Below are 21,989 nucleotides of genomic sequence, written 5' to 3' on the forward strand. Positions count from 1 at the left end.
GTTTGGTACCAGTAGTATCACAGGAGCGGCCAATCAATGTTGAACTCAATGTAGGACTGCCTTAGGGACTCCAGCTCCGTATTTCCCTCAGGGTTTACTCCTGCATTCTTCCTCATGAGTGGGTATAACTGCAAGGCAGCAGAGGTTTGAGATCAAAGTTTTCCTTCTCCTAGATGAGCTGCCAACCATGGCCGATGAGCCCTATCTATCTGAAATAGCTTGTTTTAAGACACCAGTAACCTGCCTTTGCCCCTTCTCCTGTCTGTAGAAACGGGTCCGACGGGCTTAGCTGCATATGAAGGCCAGGATATGGAGTTGGTTCTCAGAGGCTATTTGAGATGCACACCATTGCGAGCATTTAATAGGTAGTGGGAGCTTATCAGCCTTAAGGAACCTAAAATTAAGGAAGATAATTTTATGGTAACTTTGATTACATCCTTTAGGATGAATTTGCAAGGTTGAGGATTGGTAGGACCAATTAGGTAACTCTGTCAAAGAGGCAGCACATAGTGTCTGATGTACGAACGGATGAAAAATTAGTTTAATAAATAATAATGAGGATAGATACACCCTGCATTCTGACACTGGTAATAACAGGAGGATTTCAAGATTTGAACAGAGCATGCCTTTTGCCAGATCACCGTAGCTTGAGCTAATATATATTTAGTGATTTTAGCTGTGATAGATCACCAAGATGGATAACAATGATTGATTAATTTTGGGATTAAAACATAAATGCCAAGTCTAGCAATGTTAAATAGTTAAGTTGGTTCATAGTTGAAATCCTACAATGTAAAATATTTTGCAGTAAAAAATGGAAATTAATCTTCTCTTAATGTAGTCCGGACTTCTGAATAGAAAGAGGATTCTCTCTTTATTTGAAGAATTTTATGATCAACACTCAGGCAGGCATAAAAATGAATTTCACAACCCAAGAGAATGTGAGTACTAACAGAGAGAGAAATAATTTATTATGAATGACAGATTACTGAAGAGCTTGGGGTTCTGGTTATTCATTCATAATTGTTTTTAGAAATGGTGCATACATTTTAACACTGACTAAGGAATCAGAGCAACACACACAAAATGCTGGAGGAACTCAGCAGGCCAGGCAGCACCTATGGGAAAAAAGTAGTCGACGTTTCGGGCCGAGACCCTTCGGCAGGACTCTAAGGAATCATATTTTATTTAAATGTCAGATCTATTATAGTAAATACATGACTGATACCTGGTGGTGAAGCAGCAATACTGCAATTTTCTGTAAATAAAAAATACAGGAGATTCCACTGATGCTGGAAATCTTGAGCAACACACACAGCATGCAGGACGAGCTCAGCAAGTCAGACAGCATCATGCAAGAGAGCAAGATAGGCAGTCCTGATGAAGGGACTCAGGCCAAAATGTCGACTGCTTATTCCCTTCCATTGATGCTGCCTGATTTGCTGAGTTTCTTCAGCATTTTGTGTAGTTTGCTATAAATAAAGGCTGATTACAGAATCTAGCAGGGATGACGGTGGAGCAGCATTGGCTGGGAGTAATTCAGAAGGCACTGGGTCAGTTCATCCTAAAGATTTCAAAGCATTCTCAAGGGATGATGAGGCAACCATGGCTGACAAGGGAAGTCAAAGACAGAATAAAAGAAAAAAAGAGAGGGCATACGATATAGCAAAAAGTAGCGGGAAGTAGAGAATTAGGAAGCTTTTAAAAACAAACAGAAGAAATAAGCTACAAGAAGAGAAGAGATGAAATATGTAGGCAAGCTAGCCAATAACATATAAGAGGATACCAAAAGATTTTTTTCAGATATTCTCCATACGACTAAAGGAGAGGAAAGAGTGGATATCGGATCACTGGAAAGTGACTCAGGAGAGGTAGTAATGGCGTCAGCGATATGGCGGATGAACTCAATAAGTATTTTGTGTCAGTCTTCACTGTGGAAGACACCAGCAGTGTGCCAGAAGTTCATGAGTGTCAGGAGGAAAAAGTGAGTGTAGTCGCTATTAATAAGGCAAAGTGCTTGGGAAGCTGAAAGGCCTTAAGGTAGATGTCACCTGGACCAGATGGACTGCACTCCAGGGTTCTGAAGGAGGTAGCTGAGGAGATTGTAGAGGCATTAGCAGTGATCTTTCAAGAATAACCAAATTCTGTATTGGTTCCAGAGGACTAGAAAATAGAAGGTATTACACCAGTCTTTAGGAAGGGAAGGAGGCAAAAGTCAGGAAATTATAGGACAGTTAGCCTGACCAATGGTTTGCAAGATGTTAGAGTCCTTTTTGTACTTGCATGCCAACTCTCTGTGTTTCTTGTACATGGCTATGTAGACTACCTGTATACTTGTATTCATTAATCTCTCACTATTCAAATAATCTTTTGTTTTTCCATTGTTTCTACTAATACTCCACACTTCCCAACATTATATTCAATCTATTTTCTTGTTGCTTCCCCAGAAACCTATCTCTTTGGAGACATAACACATCATTTTCACAACACACAACCACTCCTTGAATCACTAGAAAACTTGGATATCATGCCCATGGTCTCTTCATTTAAGTTATTGATATTAATTGTGAGTGGAAAATGATTCACTCCTTAGAATTATATTTACTTTAACCAAAGCAGTAGCTACATAGATATGAAAAATGCTTATATAAACTGATAAGAATAGCACAAATATGGAAAAACCCACAAAAAAGGGTGTATACAGCCCAGTTCCTCACAGGAAAAGCCCGCCCTACCATTGAGCACATCTACGAAAGAGCTCTGCCTCAAGAAAGCAGCATCTGTCTACAAGGACACCCACCGTCCAGGCCATGCTCTCTTCTTGCTGTTATCATCAGGAAGGAGGTACAGGAGCCTTAGGTCCCATACAACGAGGTCCAGGAACAATAACCACTCCTGAAACAGCTTTGGTAACTTCACTCACCACAACACTGAGCTGATCACAAAACACAACCTACGGACTTACTTTCAAGGATTCTACAACTCATGTTCTCGGCCTTATTTATTTATTATTCTTTCTTTATTGTATTTGCACAGCTTGTCTTCTTGTGCTCATTGGCTGCTTAATTATTCGTGTGTAGTTTTTCGCTGATACTATTGTACTTTTTTGTTCTACAGTGCATGCCTGCATGAAAATGAATCTCAGGGTCTTATTTGGTGACATACTGTTTATATATTTTGAAAATAAATTTACGTTGAACTTGGAAAATTTGATTTTTTTTTCATGAGTTTGTCATTTTTCTAGGGCCTGTCATTGAGCTTGATGAAGCAGAGCCAACAGCCTTTATGCTTGGCTTTGGAAATGACTATATTAGTCCTCAAGTACCGGCATATTCACATACTGAAAAGAAGGGTTCAACTGGCCAGATGAAAGTGGATGAAGCTGACCAGCTGTTGTTACAAGGAGGCTTAGATAATGCAGACACTGGAGAAGACCGTGTAGAAGAAACTAAAGATGCTGCACAAGCAATGTTGACACCACAGAGTTTATCAGCAAGTGCTGGTGAGTCTTGCAAAAGAAATATGTACATGAGTGTAGCAAAGGGGAGTGGAAGCTTAAAGCAGCAGAGGGTCAAAGCATAATAGATTGCAAACTATCATAAAATGATTCATAGAGAATGAGAATGTATTTCTGATGTGACAAATTTGAATAGCATTTTATTCTCAAAATAAACCTGAGGTAAATTTTGTATAAGCAGCAAACATCATTTTCCAACTTCTGCAGATTTTCTCTTGTTGGTAAATTTAGTACTTTGTGCTTAATTAGATAGAAAACCTTGCCTTTATTTTAAGGTTTTCAGAAGATTGTTACAGCTAACAAAGTACTTCAAAAGTGCTTGGTTGCCCATCGTATCCAATGATGACAGGTGTGTTATTGAGTGTGTACATAATAAAGAGCTTCAGTTCCCAGTGGGCAATGTGGGCGGTTCACCTGTAACAGGAAGTGACATTGGTAAACAGGGCACACATACTCTTGGCAGGCCTCAGTGTCCAGAGTAAAATATGGTTGAGTTGAAGCCATTCTGTAAGTCTGTAAATAAAATATTCCTAGTGTCTTTATACCCATGCAAGTTTGTCCTTGTAAAGAACAAACATAATAACAGGCACCTGTGGTGGCGCGTTTTTGCACTGGGGCAATTCCACTCTTTCAACCTTGGAAGTCCAATTCCTATGGTACGAGTAGTCATCAGAACTGGGGTCTTCCTTGGTTGGAGTGGATGATTATGACTTGTTCTGTACCTTCTCATGCCCTTTGCTCTCCACAAAATGCTGCAGAACAGCCTTCCTGGCCTCACTGTTGATCTTATCCACCCAGTCCACCAGAGCTGTCTTCGCATGCTGGGACGGGCCATCCCTGTCTCACCGGGGCATGAGGCCCGCTGGCTACTCTCACCTGGTTTAGCCCTCCTGTTGAAAAGGTGCACTGGAGTGCAGTCACATAGAAAAGTACAGCCACTGGTTTGCTATCAGAATCAGAATGTGTATTATCACTGACATGTTGTGAAATCTATTGTTTTACAGCAGTACTATGAACGACCAAAATTACTGTAAGTTGCAATTAAAAAAAAGTAGTGTAAAAGAGGAAAGGCAAGGTAGAGTTCATCAAATGGCAAATGGTAATAACCAGATAACCTGTCTCAGGGATTGACAGAGGAATTCATCAGTCATTGACTAGAAGTTGAATTTTGCTTTCTTATGAACAAAGTTTAAACAATGCTGATGTTGGAAATCTGAAAGAAAGAGGAATAGGATAATTGCCTTATTTACTCTGTTATCATGCATTGAAAAGATAGGGTTTGGCAATGAAGTGCAAGATTTAGACTGAGGAGTCTGAGTGTTTGATGAACCATCCCTCCAATTCTATCCTCAAACTCATGTTTCAACTAAATTTTGTGCAGCCTCTAAAAATGTGAATTTCTGCGATTTATGGGTTGAACTGGACTCCTTTTGGTTTTATGTCTTTTACATTCTGAGTTTTCGTTCGTTCTTTCTTGCTGCGACTTAATTTGGTGTGATTTATAATTTTTTATGTGTGGGGAGTTGGGTTTTGATGTTCGTCCTGTTCGCATGATTTGTTTTTCTGCCGGGGCGTGTTCTCACATGGAGGGGGCTGATGATCATTTTGCCATTCTTTTCCATGATTTGTTAGGTTTTGTTTGTGCCAGGCGGAGGAGGTTGATGCTTTGCTTAGAACGTCTCCATAGTTTTCTGTATTTCATGGCTATCTGGGGAAGACGAATCTCAGAGTTGTATACTGCAAACATACTTTGATAATAAAATCAACCTTCAAAACCTTGAACCTTTGATATTTCCTGAATTCCCGAGTTCTGTCCTTGACTTTGACATAACAAACTTACTAAGTTTTTAGTAGTGATGAGTATGAAATCAAAGACCTTCCAATTTTTTTAATGTTGAGTTTCACATGTGATTTTTCATGTGGTGAACAAAAACCTTTAATATTTTACTTCAAAGATTTATACAAATATAATCATGTATTTTAATTTACTTTTCCTTGCAGATGAATTTTATACTGGTGTACATTCTCAGTTTCACATTCCTGAAGAGGTGCAAGCAAAGTTGGCTAAATTTCCAGGTACTTAAGCAATCTTACTATTCTATAACTTTTTGTTCAAACTTGATACAAAGAAAAAAATTAACTTTGTTTGTCACATGTACATCAAAACATCAAAACAAACAGTGAAACGTGTTGTTTATATCAATGACCAGCGCAGTCCGAGGATGTGCTTGGGGGCAGCCTGATAAATTGGGGCCATGCTTCCAGCACCAACATAGCATGCCTGCTACTAAATAACCTGTGTATCTTTGGAATATGGGAGGAAACCTGAGCACCTGGAGGAAACCCATGTGGTCATGAAGAGAACATACAAACTCATTACAGACAGTGGTTGGCATTGAACCCCAGTCATTGTAAAGCACTACGCTAGCCATTATGCTACTGTGCAGTCTCAATTTAGAAATATAGAAACATAGAAAACCTACAGCACAATACAGGCCCTTCGGCCCACAAAAGTTGTGCCGAACATGTCCCTACCTTAGAAATTACTAGGCTTATCCATAGTCCTCTATTTTTCTAAGCTCCATGTACCTATCCAAAAGTCTCTTAAAAGACCCTATCGTATCCACCTGCACCACCTTTGCCAGCAGCCCCTTCCATGCACTCACCATTCTCTGCGTAAAAAGCTTACCCCTGGTATCTCCTCTGTATCTACTCCCCAACACCTGAAACCTGTGTCCTCTTGTGGCAACCATTTCAGCCCTGGGAAAAAGCCTCTGACTGTCCACATGATCAATGCCTCTCATCATCTTATACACCTCTATCAGGTCACCTCTCATCCTCTGTCACTCCAAGGAGAAAAGGCCAGGTTCACTCAACCTGTTTTCATAAGGCATGCTCCCCAATCCAGGCAACATCCTTGTAAATCTCCTCTGCACCACATCTTTCCTGTAGTGAGACAACCAGAACTAATCACAGTCCTCCAAGTGGGGTCTGACCAGGGTCCTATATAGCTGCAACATTACCTCTCGGCTCCTAAATTCAATTCCACAATTGATGAAGGCCAATACACTGTATGCTTTCTTAACCACAGAGTCAACCTGCGCAGCTGCTTTGAGCGTCCTATGGACTCGGATCCCAAGATCCCCCTGATCCTCCACACTGCCAAGAGTCTTACCATTAATACTATATTCTGCCATCATATTTGATATAAACTTTAAAAATACATAGAAATCAAAGTAGCTTTAGTCTAGACATTAAATACAGTTATTCAGCTTTGGTAGGATCTTTTCTCTATTGTCAACATAGTGTGAAGGGGGTCAAGGAAGAGGGAATCTTTCAGTTTCAGTGCCTCATGTTAGGTTTTCTGCCTCACTTCAGTTGATTAAAATAATTAAAATTAGGACTGTATCAGATCCATTTACCATCCACGTTTGTCCTGCTGTTATAGAAACATAGAAAATAGGTGCAGGAGTAGGCCATTCAGCCCTTCGAGCCCGCACCGCCATTTATTATGATCATGGCTGATCATCCAACTCAGAACCCCACCCCAGCCTTCCCTCCATACACCCTGACCCCCGTAGCCACAAGGGCCATATCTAACTCCCTCTTAAATATAGCCAATGAACTGGCCTCAACTGTTTCCTGTGGCAGAGAATTCCACAGATTCACCACTCTCTGTGTGAAGAAGTTTTTCCTAATCTTGGTCCTAAAAGGCTTCCCCTCTATCCTCAAACTGTGGCCCCTTGTTCTGGACTTCCCCAACATCGGGAACAATCTTCCTGCATCTAGCCTGTCCAATCCCTTTAGGATTTTATACGTTTCAATCAGATCCCCCCTCAATCTTCTAAATTCCAACGAGTACAAGCCCAGTTCATCCAGTCTTTCTTCATATGAAAGTCCTGCCATCCCAGGAATCAATCTGGTGAACCTTCTTTGTACTCCCTCTATGGCAAGGATGTCTTTCCTCAGATTAGGGGACCAAAACTGCACACAATACTCCAGGTGTGGTCTCACCAAGGCTTTGTACAACTGCAGTAGTACCTCCCTGCTCCTGTACTCGAATCCTCTCGCTATAAATGCCAGCATACCATTCGCCTTTTTCACCGCCTGCTGTACCTGCATGCCCACTTTCAATGACTGGTGCAAAATGACACCCAGGTCTCGTTGCACCTCCCCTTTTCCTAATCGGCCACCATTCAGATAATAATCTGTTTTCCTATTTTTGCCACCAAAGTGGATAACTTCACATTTATCCACATTAAATTGCATCTGCCATGAATTTGCCCACTCACCCAACCTATCCAAGTCACCCTGCATCCTCTTAGCATCCTCCTCACAGCTAACACTGCCACCCAGTATATTCAAGTACTGTGGGAAATGCATACCAGAATATTAGCTGCAATATTTTAAATGAAACTTCATTGCTCCGTTTAAACGTTTAACTTCTTTAGCGTTTTCAGTAATTTGGCACTGTCATAAAATCATGCTCATTACTGAGGAGCAGAACAATATCAGGTTGGTCAGGTTGTACCAGAGTAGCCATGCCTATCCAACAGGGTACAGGTAGGTGCACACATTCCTTGGTTGATGTGGTATATTAGTTGACAGACAATGACATCACAAGGTTGGCCTTACCACTGGCTGCACTGGTTGGCAAATGCCTTCACTTCTCAACTTGTGCTTCCTTTTATGAATGTTGCAGAGATCTTTATATGAGTTCTTGCCCAGAATTTCATAGCAGATACGAGAAACTGCAATCACTGGAATCCAGAGCATCAGTCCAGCCCTGATGCAGGGTTTTGACCAGAAATATCATCAGTTCCTTTCCTGCCACAGATGCTGCTCGACCTGCTGGGTTCCTCCAGCAGATTATTTCTTTCTTTACAATTTTCTGTCCTTTCATATCATTTAATTCAGATCAAAGTTCAAAGTAGATTTTATTATCGGAGTACATACTATACATGTCACCACATACAACCCTGAGATTTTTTCTCCTGCAGGCATGCTCGCTCAGCAAACCTCTAGAATAGTAACTGTAAACAGGATCAATGAAGGTCAAGTAGAGCATAGAAGACAGCAACTGTGCAAATGCAAATATAAATAAATAGCAATAAATAATGATAACATGAAATAACAAGATAAAGAGTGTGTAAAGTGAGGAAATTTGTTGTGAGAACATTTCAATCGATGAGTATAGTTCTCTTCTTTTTTTCAAGATCCTGATTGTTGAGGGGAAGGTAGTAGCTGTTCTTGAACCTGGTGGTGTAAGTCATATCTACTTCCACTTTGTCAGTGTGGGATTGAGCATTGTGTCACCTAGTGCTTGTCAAATAAACAATTTCTGTCTAATTCATTGAGCGAATCATAGGATCTTGTTGGGCATCCAACTATCTTTGTAAAGACTTAAAAGTAAGTTGTCATTAAAAACATCAGAGGCCTTGCACTGAAAGCACTGAAGTACAGGGGGCCTCCTGATATAAAGCCCAACAACAGCAGTCAGTTAAAGAGATTAACCCTGCAAATCATGTAAGCCAGGCAAACTAGTAATAACGTCGATGTCCATTTCACACCAAAAGGTAATGTCCTTAACTCGATATCTTATGGGAAGGATAGATCCTAGTGGAAAATCTACTCACAATGAAGTATGGAATGTAGTTTTCCATGAATTGAAATCAGTTTTAAGTTCCCTTCGTGACATCCTAACCGTTGATCCTTAGTTGATCTTTGACTGATGGAATATGTCACTCATATTTCCCATAGCATGGGATTGTCATGGTGATATTTTGGGACTGTTAATGTAAGATGACAATGAGAAAAGTTTCAGTAGCTTGGAATTGATCAAGCCAGAGGTCACTGGAGCAAGAGCATCCACTGTCTAGCTAGCTGAAGTACCACGTATTTTTATATTAGAGTCTGTAATACATAAAGTTGAAGACTTACATTTACAGTGTCATTTAATTTAATGCATTGGGAATCAAAGGAGAGAGATGAAACCAAGTCATAACTCTTTCACGAGGCCACTAAAGGTGCAATGGTCACAAACACAAAAGATTCTGCAGATGCTAGAAATCCGGAGAAAAACACGCAAAATTTGGGTGGTCCTGCTGAATTCCTCCAGTATCTTATGTGTGTTACTCTAAGTAGAATGGGCAGATTGATGGTAGCTTGCACAGGTGTAAATTGTACAATGAAGATTACTTCATGTTCTCCCCTCTGGCTTTGACCTGTACACTTGGAACAAGAAAGGATGTCAGCCCATTTAGTCTATTCCAGCCCTCTGCCAAAATAAACCAAATCATTCAAAATCCTGGCTCTTTTCCCAAAGCTCTGTAATTACTTATGTCCCTCAAAAGCAGTTAGTTGGTGACTCACATAACATGTCCAAAGATTGCATGACAACTTTTCTCTACATGTTACCCAGTCACCTTAAATCTGCTTCTTCTGTCTCCAGTCCTTCTGCCAATGGAGGCATTTTCTTTGTTTAAGCCTCAGTGAATTTAGACATCTCTAACAGCTTCTAATTCAACATTCTCTGTGCACAACTCCTGTTTTTTCAGTCCTTCCATGCAAATGATATTCCTTTTTGTCTGGAATCATTCTGTAAGCTTTTAGGTGTGTTCCTGCAGGGACCTTCACCACCTCCATATAGTGTAGCAGCAAGTGCTTGGTGCAGGCTGGTCATTATCCCCATGGTTAGCTACTCTCTGGCTCTATGGTAACAGTGCAATCTGACCACTTTTGAAAAGGATAAGGAATGTATTGGGACCCTTTAGATAACAAATACAGGTTGAAGATTTTAGTCTGCGTATCAACTAAATGGTTCTTTAGATTTTGTATTAAGATCATAACTAACCATATAAATACCTCCAAGCAGACCACAACCTTTGGAGGCTTGCATACCTCAATGAGTCAGAGAGCTATGGGTGGCTGGAGCCAGGGCTTCATGCTTTGGCTCTTGGTAGGGTCACCCATGCCTAACAGGTCAAAGAGTAGAGGCCAGACTACGAACGGTTCACCAGTCCTCCAGGTTCGGGGGTTCAGCTCAGGGCTAACAACCCTGACTGTTAAACAAAATTGTTATGGAAACAGCAATGAAGAATCCTTCTGCATTTGAGTGTGTGATGGTATTCCTGAGTCTCCACCTGGACGTGTGCAACAGTTATAGTGAAAACCGAGAGGAAGCTACTGACATGATGAAGGAAGCCCTGAACACTGTCAAAGATGGAGAACCTTCATTGCTGCATTAATCGCCAGTGGCTTAACAGGCAGTAAGTAAGTAACCATATAAGTACTGCTTAGACATAGAGATTGAATTTCTTCCCTTGCCTTTGTACAGATCTGACGACCAATCTATTAGATCTCCAGGCCCAAAGTCTTTCTCTGAATACAAGTCCCTTTAAAAAGAATTTCATAAACACTTGTCAGTTTGTTCAGCTGATGGAATTATTTGTGGGAGGTACTACTGAGTCCTTACCTCGAGAAAACCTGATAAAATTTATTCAGGAAAGTTACAAAGAGACCAAAGAGGAAAAATTTAAAAAGTTAGCTCAGGTAAATCATGCAAATTGTTCCTGATTCCGCCTCTAGTAATATTGATGTAATATTGAATTTAAAGTGAATGTGTGAATAATCCTTCCAACTCTGCCATCAGTTTTTTGCCTTTCAAAATTTATGTTTTTCCCTTACATCACAGGAGGATTTCCTTACAGCATTCATGTTTTTCTTTCCTTGTGATCCTGCCAGCTTACATAGCAAACCCATACCATCATCAATTGTCCCTGTTACTCATTTTTTCCATGTTCTGAACAACTTCCCCCAAAGTTCTAACACTCAGGAGCAATTTACAATGGCCAATTAATCTGCCAACCCACATGACTTCGGCTTCTGGGAGAAAACAACACTTCCTGGAGGAAGCCCATGTAATCACAGGCAGAATGGGACGACATTGAAGGTCAGAATTGAGCCCAATTTGCTGGAACTGTGAAGCAGCAGCTGTATGAACTGATCCATGGGACTCATCAATATTTCCTTTTATGTCTTGTCTCCTTTATATCCAAATTATTTCCTTCACTCACCAGATCATAGATTTATTGACAATCTCATTTCATTTTCCTTTAATCATCTGTGTCACATGACCTTTTTTACAGCACTATTTCAGGTATTTTACTGCCCATGACTGTTAATGGAAAACACACACACTGGTTGAGGACAGAATCCAGTGTTATTCCACAGTGATTGTATGTGACTCTGGCTATTCTTCCATATAAATGAAAGGCAGATAAATCAAGTATTACAGAGTGGCTTTTATCTGTGAAATTATATCTCAAAAAGAATACATGGGCAAGGGGATTGTACGATGCATAGATACAGAAATAGAACATGTGCAGAAACATGAAGATGTTAAACTAGGAGCATAATCAAATTTTATAGTTGAATTAAAATTTGGATTTGAATCAGGTTTTATTCATTATGATATTCCTGGGCCCCCAAGGATTGAATACAATCTGCCATCCAGTAGATTCAAATTAAAAGAGTCACAGGGTAGTTCTCCAAACCACAGTCCCAGATGTTTCCATGATTATTTCCAGTAATATTTTCCTTCTGTCACTGTATATACATTTTCACTCCTCATACCATACGTGGGGCTTCTCATCTGTTTCCAGTGTTGCCTATAACAATTTTGTTCCACCTTTAGATGTGTTTTATTAAGTCTAGTTTACAAATACTTATTCTAAGTAAAAAATATCCATTGGTGAGAACTTATAATGACTGAACAGCAGAAATGAATTCTGTCCTGTTCATAACATGTGAAGAGAATATTAAAAGTCAGTTTGGTGAACTAGTTAGTGTAAGAGACTCTTAAATATTTTGGTACATAAGACTTATTTTGAAGTTCTTGCTAACTTCAACTTTTGCCTTTGGTGATCATTATTCATTCAGCCTTGCATCAGAACATGTCGAAACGTTGGCCCATATATTCAAATATGGCTCACCTGACCTGCTAGGTTTGTTCCTCTGGAATCCAGCCATGAAGCCCCAGTAACCTGGTTCTGTTTGAGCTTAGATTTCCTGCTCTTATGTTGTCCTGTTGACAGTTTATAAAACTGAGGGTTGGGATGATGCTGCTTCTTAGGTGAATAATAGGGATGGGTTTAGTGCATTCTTCCTCTGACTTTATATAATGTAATCATTTGCATGCAAAGAGAGAGTAAGGTGCAAGTCTATAGCTCACTGAAAGTGACCACACAGGTGGATAGGGTTGAGGAGAAGTATTTCATTTGCTTGGCTTTATAGGCTGAGGTACTGAGCATGAGAGTTAGGGAAGCACAGTTCAACGTTGCAAACATTGGATAGATACTACCTGGAGTATTATCTACAGTGTCGGTCACCACACTGAAGAAAGAATGAGGTAGCAGTAGACAGAGAGAAGATGAGATACACCAGTACATTACCTGAAATGGAGGGCTGTACTTATAAGGAGAGATCGGATCAGCTGGGTTCATACTTTCTGGAATTAAAAGGCTGAGGGGTTTATATAATCATAATGGGTACAGACCAGATAGATAATTGGAATCATTTTCCCAAGTCAGGGATGTCTGGAACTAGAAGGCACCAGTTTAAGGTGAGGGGGTAGAAATTTGAAGCAAAACTGAGGGGTACACTTTTCACACAGAGGATGGTAAATATGTGGAATGAGCTGCCAGAGGAGATGGGGGAGGGGGGGCATAAAAAATTGGAGCGTTTAGAGGGCATTTGGTCAGGAATATGGATAAGAAAGGCATAGGAGTTTATAGGCCTAACGTAGGTAAACTGGATTAACATAGACAGGCATCACTGCCAGCATGGACAAGATGGGCTGAAAGTACCTATTTCTGTGCTCTAGGTTTCTATGATTAAATAATTTGACTTACTGAATCTGGTGAGAGTTTCTGTCTTTACTGATTTTTAGACAATGAGTTGCATCCTACCTTCACCCACTAACCTTCCTACCTCAGACCTATTGGTGTTGGTTTATTACTGTCATATGTAGCAAGATATGGTGGAAAGTTTCTTGCACACTGTTCATACAGATCAAATCATTACACAGTGCATTGATGTAGAAAAGGGTAAAACAATAACAATGTAGAATGAAGTGTAAATGCCTCAGAGAAGGTGTAGTGCAGGTGAACAATAAACTGAAGATCATATGAAGGCAGATCATGAGGTCAAGAGTCCATCTTATCATATAAGAGGACTTTTCAAGATTCTGATATCAACAGCCTCAGATCTATGCCACCTAGTTATTAGGGAAATGTGTCACGTACCCCGTGACGGGAATAAAGAACCAGCAGAGATGGAAAACACTTTGGAGTCCAGTATTGCTATTAACTAATAATATTTATTATTAACTACGCAATACAGTAATATAAATGTAGATAAATCAAACAGGTTAGCAATGATTATATATATATAAGTAAGTATATCAGTAAGTGTGGAAATATATGTATGAAAAACCAAGCTTCTTTAAGTCTAGGGGTAAAAAGATACAGTCTTACAATGATGAGTAAAGTTCAGTTCAGTTCGTGGTATTGAGTTGAGTAGTGATGGAGAGAGAGAGAGAGGGAGAGATTTGAGTCCTCAGGTGAGCTGACGCCGTCGATCTTCTCGTTGTTCTTCAAAATCCTTTAAAAGTCACCGACCGTGACTTTAACAAAGGGGACCGGTTTTCTGTGGTGGAGCTATCATCCAGGTGAGGGTGGACACATGGACAACTCCCCACCAGTAAACCCTTTTCCTTTTCACTGAAAGAGCGACTGATCAATTTGCCTGATCGATCCTCCAAAACCCACTTTTTCTGTGGGCACAACAATGCTCATTCAGTGTCCAAAACATATGTCTGAGGTCTATATATAAGAGGATGCTGTCCAAGTTGCATGCCATCTTGCACAATGTCTCCCGTCCACTACATAATGTACTGGTTGGGCACAGGAGCACATTCAGTCAGAGACTCCTTCCACCGAGATGCAACACAGAGCGTCATAGGAAGTCATTCCTGCCTGTGGCCATCAAACTTTGCAACTCCTCCCTTGGAGGGTCAGACACCCTGAGCCAATAGGCTGGTCCTGAACTTATTTCCTGGCATAATTTACATATTGCTATTTAATTATTTATGGTTTTATTACTATTTAATTATTTATGGTGCAACTGTAATGAAAATCAATTTCCCCCGGGATCAATAAAGTATGACTATGACTATGACTATATCATCTGACCTCCTATTTATCTCACCGTACTGGATACCAGCTGTCATCCAAATAACTCCTCCTTCCCTTCTCTGTGTAAGAAATGCACTAGCAGGCGAATGTCCTTGGGAAGTATCAACACACTGCCGAAAAAATCATAACATCAATTGTCCATTAGATAACACTGCCTTCGGTCACCATAGCAACTTACGAGCGGCTCGGTGCCATCTCTCTCTCCAAATCAGCAGAAATCTAAAAGTTACTTCCAGTGCCTTAAAGTGACAGTCCAACAGTTAGTCTTTGTCTCTGTCTCTCTCTCTCTCTTCCAAACAAGATATGAAGATATCAATGTTAAATAACTCTCTCTCTTTTCAAAAGCACAGTTAATAGGGGTAAACAAGCACAGTTCATAGGGGCAAATTCAGGATCCTGTCACAAATGAATGTTTGCTATTCCCTCGGCCATCTTAAAGAATTTTCAGTATTCAACTCCTCCCAGTCACCTCTGATCACGTTCAGTTTATCTTTCCATGTAATTGGATATCTGGCCATCATGTAATGTGTTGGATTTGGCTTCTGCTCAACCATGGAACTGGAAGGTCGGCGGGAAAGACACGTTGGCAGAAGGATTTCTCTTTCTTAAACCGTGCCTTTAATGACTGGTTCTGTTTCCAGGCAAATCATGAAATACGACAGAAGGCACATACGATAATCCTCAGTGCGCTGTTTGAGAAATGGGATAATGATGTCTCAGGGTACATCAACCTGAGAGAACTAGCTGAAGTCATAACCAAATACAAAGATGGAGCTGAGAAGAAATCCTTAAAAAATGGTAGGAAAAACTGCTTGCCACATTATTTTATTGTATTATAAGACAGAAAACAAGGAAATAACTAATTTGTGTTGCAGTTGGACAAAACATTGTGAGGCCGTATTAGGAATATTGTATTTACTTTTGATCACCCTGCTAAAGGAAGGATGGCATTAAGTTGGAGAGAGTATGGAGGCAATTACAAAGATGTTGCCAGGGCACAAGGATCTGAGTCACAGAGATGTTGAGCAGCTTAGGATTGTTTTCATTAGAGCGTAGGAGAATTGAGGATAGAACATTATGAGGGGCATAGATAGGTTAAGTGTGCACAGTCTTTTTCTCATAGTTGGAGAACCAAGTACTACTGGGCATAGGTTTAAGGTGCAAATGGAGAAATTTAATAGGAAGCAGAGGGCATGTTTTTCCACCAAGACTGGATCAGTATATGGAATGAGCTGCCAGAAAAAACTGCTTATAGCAGGTACATTATTTAAAAGTTACTTGGACAGGTATATGGGTAGGAAAGATTTAGAGGGATATGGACCAAATGCTGACAAATGGGACTGGTTTAGCTGGAAATCTGGGTTTGCATGGACCAGATGGGCCAAAGGGTCTATTTCTATGCCATATGACTTCCGACTCAATGTATCTGTCGTCATGTAAACTGCTAGCCAACATAAGACAAGACAAGAGAAAGGAGCAGAAGTTGGCCATTCGGCCCATCAAGTCTGCTCCACCATTTTATCATGAGCTGTTCCATTCTCCCATTTAGTCCCACTCCCCTGCCTTCGCACCATAACCTTTGATGCCCTGGCTACTCAGATACCTATCAATCTCTGCCTTAAATACACCCAATGACTTGGCCTCCACTGCTGCCCATGGCAACAAATTCCATAGATTCACCACCCTCTGGCTGAAAAAATTTCTTCGCATCTCTGTTCCGAATGGGTGCCCTTCAATCCTTAAGTCATGCCCTCTCGTACTAGACTCCCCCATCATGGGAAACAACTTTGCCACATCCACTCTGTCCATGCCTTTTAACATTCGAAATGTTTCTATGAGGTCCCCCCTCATTCTTCTAAACTCCAAGGAATACAGTTCAAGAGCGGACAAACGTTCCTCATATGTTAACCCTCTCATTCCCATAATCATTCTAGTGAATCTTCTCTGTACCCTGTCCAACATCAGCACATCCTTTCTTAAATAAGGAAACCAAAACTGCCCACAGTACTCCGTGAGGTCTTACCAGTGCCTTATAGAGCCTCAACATCACATCCCTGCTCCTATACTCTATTCCTCTAGAAATGAATGCCAACATTGCATTCGCCTTCTTCACCACCGACTCAACCTGGAGGTTAACCTTAAGGGTATCCTGTACGAGGACTCCCAAGTCCTGTTGCATCTCAGAACTTTGAATTCTCTCCCCATTTAAATAATAGTCTGCCTGTTTATTTCTTCTGCCAAAGTGCCTAACCATACACTTTCCAACACTGTATTTCATTTGCCACTTCTTTGCCCATTCTTCCAATCTATCCAAGTCTCTCTGCAGACTCTCTGTTTCCTCAGCACTACCGGCCCCTCCACCTATCTTCGTATCATCAGCAAACTTAGCCACAAAGCCATCTATTCCATAATCCAAATCGTTGATGTACAACGTAAAAAGAAGCGGCCCCAACACGAACCCCTGTGGAACACCTCTGGTAACCGGCAGCCAACCAGAATAGGATCCCTTTATTCCCATTCTCTGTTTCCTACCAATCAGCCAACGCCCTATCCACGTATGTACTTTCCCATAATTCCATGGGCTCTTATCTTGTTAAGCAGCCTCATGTGTGGCACCTTGTCAAAGGGCTTCTGAAAATCCAAATGTACAACATCCACTACATCTCCCTTGTCTAGCCTACTTGTAATTTCCTCAAAAAATTGTAATAGGTTTGTCAGGCAGGACTTTCCTTTAAGGAATCCATGCTGAGTTCTGCCTATCTTGTCATATGCCTCCAGGTACTCTGTAACCTCATCCTTGACAATCGACTCCAACAACTTCCCAACCACCGATGTCAAGCTAACAGGTCTATAATTTCCTTTTTGCTTCCTTGCCCCCTTCTTAAATAGCAGAGTGACATTTGCAATCTTCCAGTCCTGCGGAACCATGCCAGAATCTATCGACTTCTGAAAGATCATTGCTAATGCTTCTGCAATCTCCACAGCTACTTCCTCCAGAACACGTTCTTCCACAGCTGTCCTATAAAATGGGATGAAAGTGAAAGAAATCAAAAATTATGCTGCTTTAGATTAAGTCCCGGAAGCCAGGCAATGAATTTATTTTCCATTTAATTTCCTCAGCGTACTTAGGTTGCACGATCCTCTGGAGCTGGCTGGGTAAGGGTATTCAATGCCCAGCTGAGGTGACCTTCCTCCAGTCTCAATCCCTTACAGTAGGAAGTCTCTGGCCTGCTTTCTGTTGGTTGACCTCAGTGCCACTGCCTCACAGGGCCAGAGTCCCACTTCAATCCTGACCTCATGCACTGTCTGTTTGAAAAAACTGTGTGGGATTCTTCTGGGTGTCCATACATCCCAAAAACCTGTGTGTTGGTAGTTCAAACAACTGCTGTGGATTACCCCTGCTGTCTGGGTGAGTGATAGAATCTGCAGGGAGTTGATGAGAATGCAAGAGAATAAAAAGCGGGTTCATGTAGGATTAGTGCAAGCAGGTGGCTGATAGCACAGACTGGATGGGCAATTGGCCTGTAACCATGCTCCATCTCTCTGTGGTTCTATGACTTTATGATCATTCAACTCAAGGAATTTCAGTGTGAAATCACGCTGTATCACTTTACGCCTTCTATCTGTTCATTGTAATAGCAAAACATTATTCTGGCCACTTTTCCAGCATTACATTCCCAAAGTGTTTGCAGCTCTGTCTATTCTCCATGTGTGAGCCCACACTGGTGGCCTCTTATCTCTTCTATCAGAGTGATTCAGAACATAATTCAAAATATTCATCTGCAGTCCAACACAGTCACTGAATTTAATCACATTTAATTTCTATTCCAAAATGGAATTGCTGTCTATTTTTATCCTTTGGAATTACCTTCCTCCCAATTTAGTGGTAAGGCATTGGACTAGTGATCTGAAGGTCGCGAGTTTGAGCCTCAGCTGAGGCAACGTGTTGTGTCCTTGAGCAAGGCCCTTAAGCACACATTGCTCCTGCACATTTATAGCCTAGCAGCGGTGGTTGGTGCAGTATGGACAAGACAAGACAATTTACCCTCCTCAGGGTAAAACTCCCAGCTTTATTCGAGACACCTCCTAGAAGATCACAATCTTGTCGTGGTGTGAAGGCTTGTGTTCTTCAATGACCCAGAGGCCTATGTTGGCTGAAGTCAGGGCTTTGACTCTTGGTGGGGTCATCCATGCCAAACAGTTCAAAGGATCGAGGGCAGACTAAGAGTGGTCCTTCAGGTTTGGGTGTTCGGCTCAGGGTTAACAACCCTAACCAGTCAAACAAAACTGTTACAGAAACAGCAATGAAGAAACCTTCTGCATCTGAGTGCAACAGTATTCCTGAGACTTGCATGATTGACAGTAGAGAAAACCGAAAGGAAGCTATTGACATAATGAAGGAAGCCTTGAACTCCAGAAGAATGGAGGACTTCAATGCTGTCCTAAATTAGATTAGATTATGAGGACGCGCAGTCCTCTTTTATTGTCATTTAGTAATGCATGCATTAAGAAATGATACAATGTTCCTCCAGTGTGATATCACAGAAACACAAGACAGACCAAGGCTGAAAAACTGACAAAAACCATATAATTATAACATATAGTTACAACAGTGCAAGCAATACCGTAATTTGATAGAAGAACAGACCATGGGCATGGTAAAAAAAAAAGTCTCAAAGTCTCTTCAAAGTCCCATCATCCCACGCAGACGGTAGAAGGAAGAAAACTCTCCCTGCCATGAGCTTCCAGCGCCGCAAACTTGCTGATGCAGCATCCTGGAAGCACCCGACCACAGTCCAACTGCCAGCGATGGAACAGACAGTAAATAACAAATAAACTCTTTTTGGGTGGGCCGGTGGAAACCTGATTGGATGAAGCCTAACCAATCAGAAAGGACAGAATATAGCGGTATAAATATCACTGGACTAGACAGGCCCAGGCATCATCCCTGAAGAAGATGGGAGAGTTTGTCATCGAACATCGGTTATAGTCGGAAACTGTAACCAGCTTGAAAACCGAGAAGAGTTTATTCGTCATATATGCTGGGAAAGCACTACATCCTTTTTCAGGCAGTAAGTTATTCAAGACAAGCAAGATTTGATGAATTGATCATTGAGGTCAGGAGCCAAATTTGCAATGGTTCCAAGTTTACAGTGAATGAAATCTCTCAAACCTCATAAATTGAACATAGTGAATCTGCCCAATAGTTCAAAGTATGTACATGTTACTATATACAACTTCGAAATTCATTTTCTTGCATTTACAGGACAAATAAAAAATACAATATAATCTACAAAAAAACAAATATAAACAAACACTGATATAGTTTCATAGTTACTGAGGTGTGCTTGCTTGAATTGTATTGGGATCAACATTGGCAGGGAGTTGTGACTTTAGAATGTGGACACCAGTACATGAACATGTTACCTGACAAAAATTAGAATTGATTGCAGCTCTACTTAAGAATAAAATTTGTCAAAAAATATGTTTGTGCTTGGTAAGCTGCCCAAATTGTACTATTTGTATAACATCCTGGTTTTCCCATGACTTTTCCTGCCCCTGTGTCTTTCTTTACTGCATTCCAGTCAGACTGTGATGTTTGCAATTATCTGAAATTGTAAGGTCATATTTCAGGTTAAAGGTCTTAAGATTTGAAATAATAGATGCAGAGGATATGGCTGCAACAGGAGATTTATTGGAGACAGCTGTTGATTTCAGTCATGTTTTTAACCATGACAAGATTTTCTGTCCACTTTTTCTTTTCAAGTGGGTGTCTCTGTCTATCTGCCTCTCCCTCTCTCTGGCTCTCTCCCTCTCTCTTTCTCTCTCTCTCTCTCTTTCCCTGAAAGCTTTGAGTGTTTTAAGACAAGATGGAGCTGATTCATGTAGTTCATACAGCATGACGAACCTTTTGTCAATGCAGCGGATCATTCTTTGGATGCATATGTCTGTCTAAATTGGAAGATATAAACTGCCTGGAATTTGGTTGATATATGGAATAATGTGCTAATCAGCTGCCACATGGCAGGCCATCAAGGACAGTGCATGTTGACCTTCAGAGTGCAATCATCCCGAGGTCTCATGTACTGAATCAAGACTACATGGGGTAAGATCTTCTCTTCAAGTGTCACAACAGCACAGAACTTGCAAAGCACATCCGTTATATCCAGGGATAGAGAATGGGGCTGGTTGGTAGAGTGAGTTTGCAGAGGATGTGGGGTGAGGGTTTACTTCCAGTGATCAGGGTAAAGTGAGATTGGGACAGCAGAATTTAGGTCTCCTGTTGTGTATGGGACATTGCATTCAAGTGTTTGAGATAGAGGTTGCAATCAGTATTCAGGGGTAAGGGTCAATGCTTAGGCTTGAGTGCCTGTGGTCAAAGAATAAAGACTAACTTAACTTGTCACATGTATATCAAAATATACAGTCAAGCGCATCATTTGTGTCATGACCAACACAGCCCGAAGATGTGCTGGGGGCAGTGTACAAGAGTGACCATATTTCCAGTGCAAACATAGCATACCCACAACTTAATAACCCTAACCCATGCACCTTTGGAATGTGGGAGGAAACCAGGACACCAGGAAGAAACACACACAATCACAGAGAGAATGTGCAGTCTCCTCAGAGGCAGCAATGGGAGTTGAATACTGAACTTCTGATTGCTGGCACTGTAAACCATTATAGAACATAGAACATAGTACAGCACAGTACAGGCCCTTCGGCCACAATTTTGTGCTGATCCTTAAACCCTGCCTCCCATATAACCCCTCACCTTAAATTCCTCCATATACCTGTCTAGTAGTCTCTTAAATTTCACAAGTGTATCTGCCTCCACCACTGACTCAGGCAGTGCATTCCAAGCACCAACCGCTCTGAGTAAAAAACCTTCCTCTAATATCCCCCTTGAACTTCCCACCCCTTACCTTAAAGCCATGTCCTCTTGTATTGAGCAGTGGTGCCCTGCGGAAGAGGCGCTAGCTGTCCACTCTACCTACTCCTCTTAATATCTTGTATACCTCTATCATGTCTCCTCTCATTCTCCTTCTCTCCAGAGATTAAAGCCCTAGCTCCCTTAATCTCTGATCATAATGCATACTCTCTAAACCAGGCAGCATCCTGGTAAATCTCTTCTGTATCTTTTCCAATGCTTCCACATCCTTCCTATAGTGAGGTGACCAGAACTGGACACAGTGCTCCAAGTGTGGCCTAACCGG

The 21,989-nt window shown here is 41.1% G+C and overlaps 1 protein-coding gene across 1 annotated transcript in view; it reads left to right on the forward strand.

Moving 5' to 3' along the window:
* The first annotated feature begins 1,507 nt into the window (after positions 1-1,507).
* LOC134336994 (EF-hand calcium-binding domain-containing protein 5-like) overlaps positions 1,508-21,989 on the forward strand; it is a 72,122-nt gene continuing 51,640 nt past the window's right edge. The window contains exons 1-5 of the mRNA XM_063031737.1: positions 1,508-1,553; positions 3,245-3,502; positions 5,519-5,593; positions 10,854-11,068; positions 15,258-15,570. Of these exons, the coding sequence (XP_062887807.1) occupies positions 1,508-1,553; positions 3,245-3,502; positions 5,519-5,593; positions 10,854-11,068; positions 15,258-15,570 (907 nt within the window). The remainder of the gene's footprint in view (positions 1,554-3,244; positions 3,503-5,518; positions 5,594-10,853; positions 11,069-15,257; positions 15,571-21,989) is intronic.

This window comes from Mobula hypostoma, chromosome 23 (genome assembly GCF_963921235.1).
Source record: "Mobula hypostoma chromosome 23, sMobHyp1.1, whole genome shotgun sequence".
NCBI classification, from domain to species: Eukaryota; Metazoa; Chordata; class Chondrichthyes; order Myliobatiformes; family Myliobatidae; genus Mobula; species Mobula hypostoma.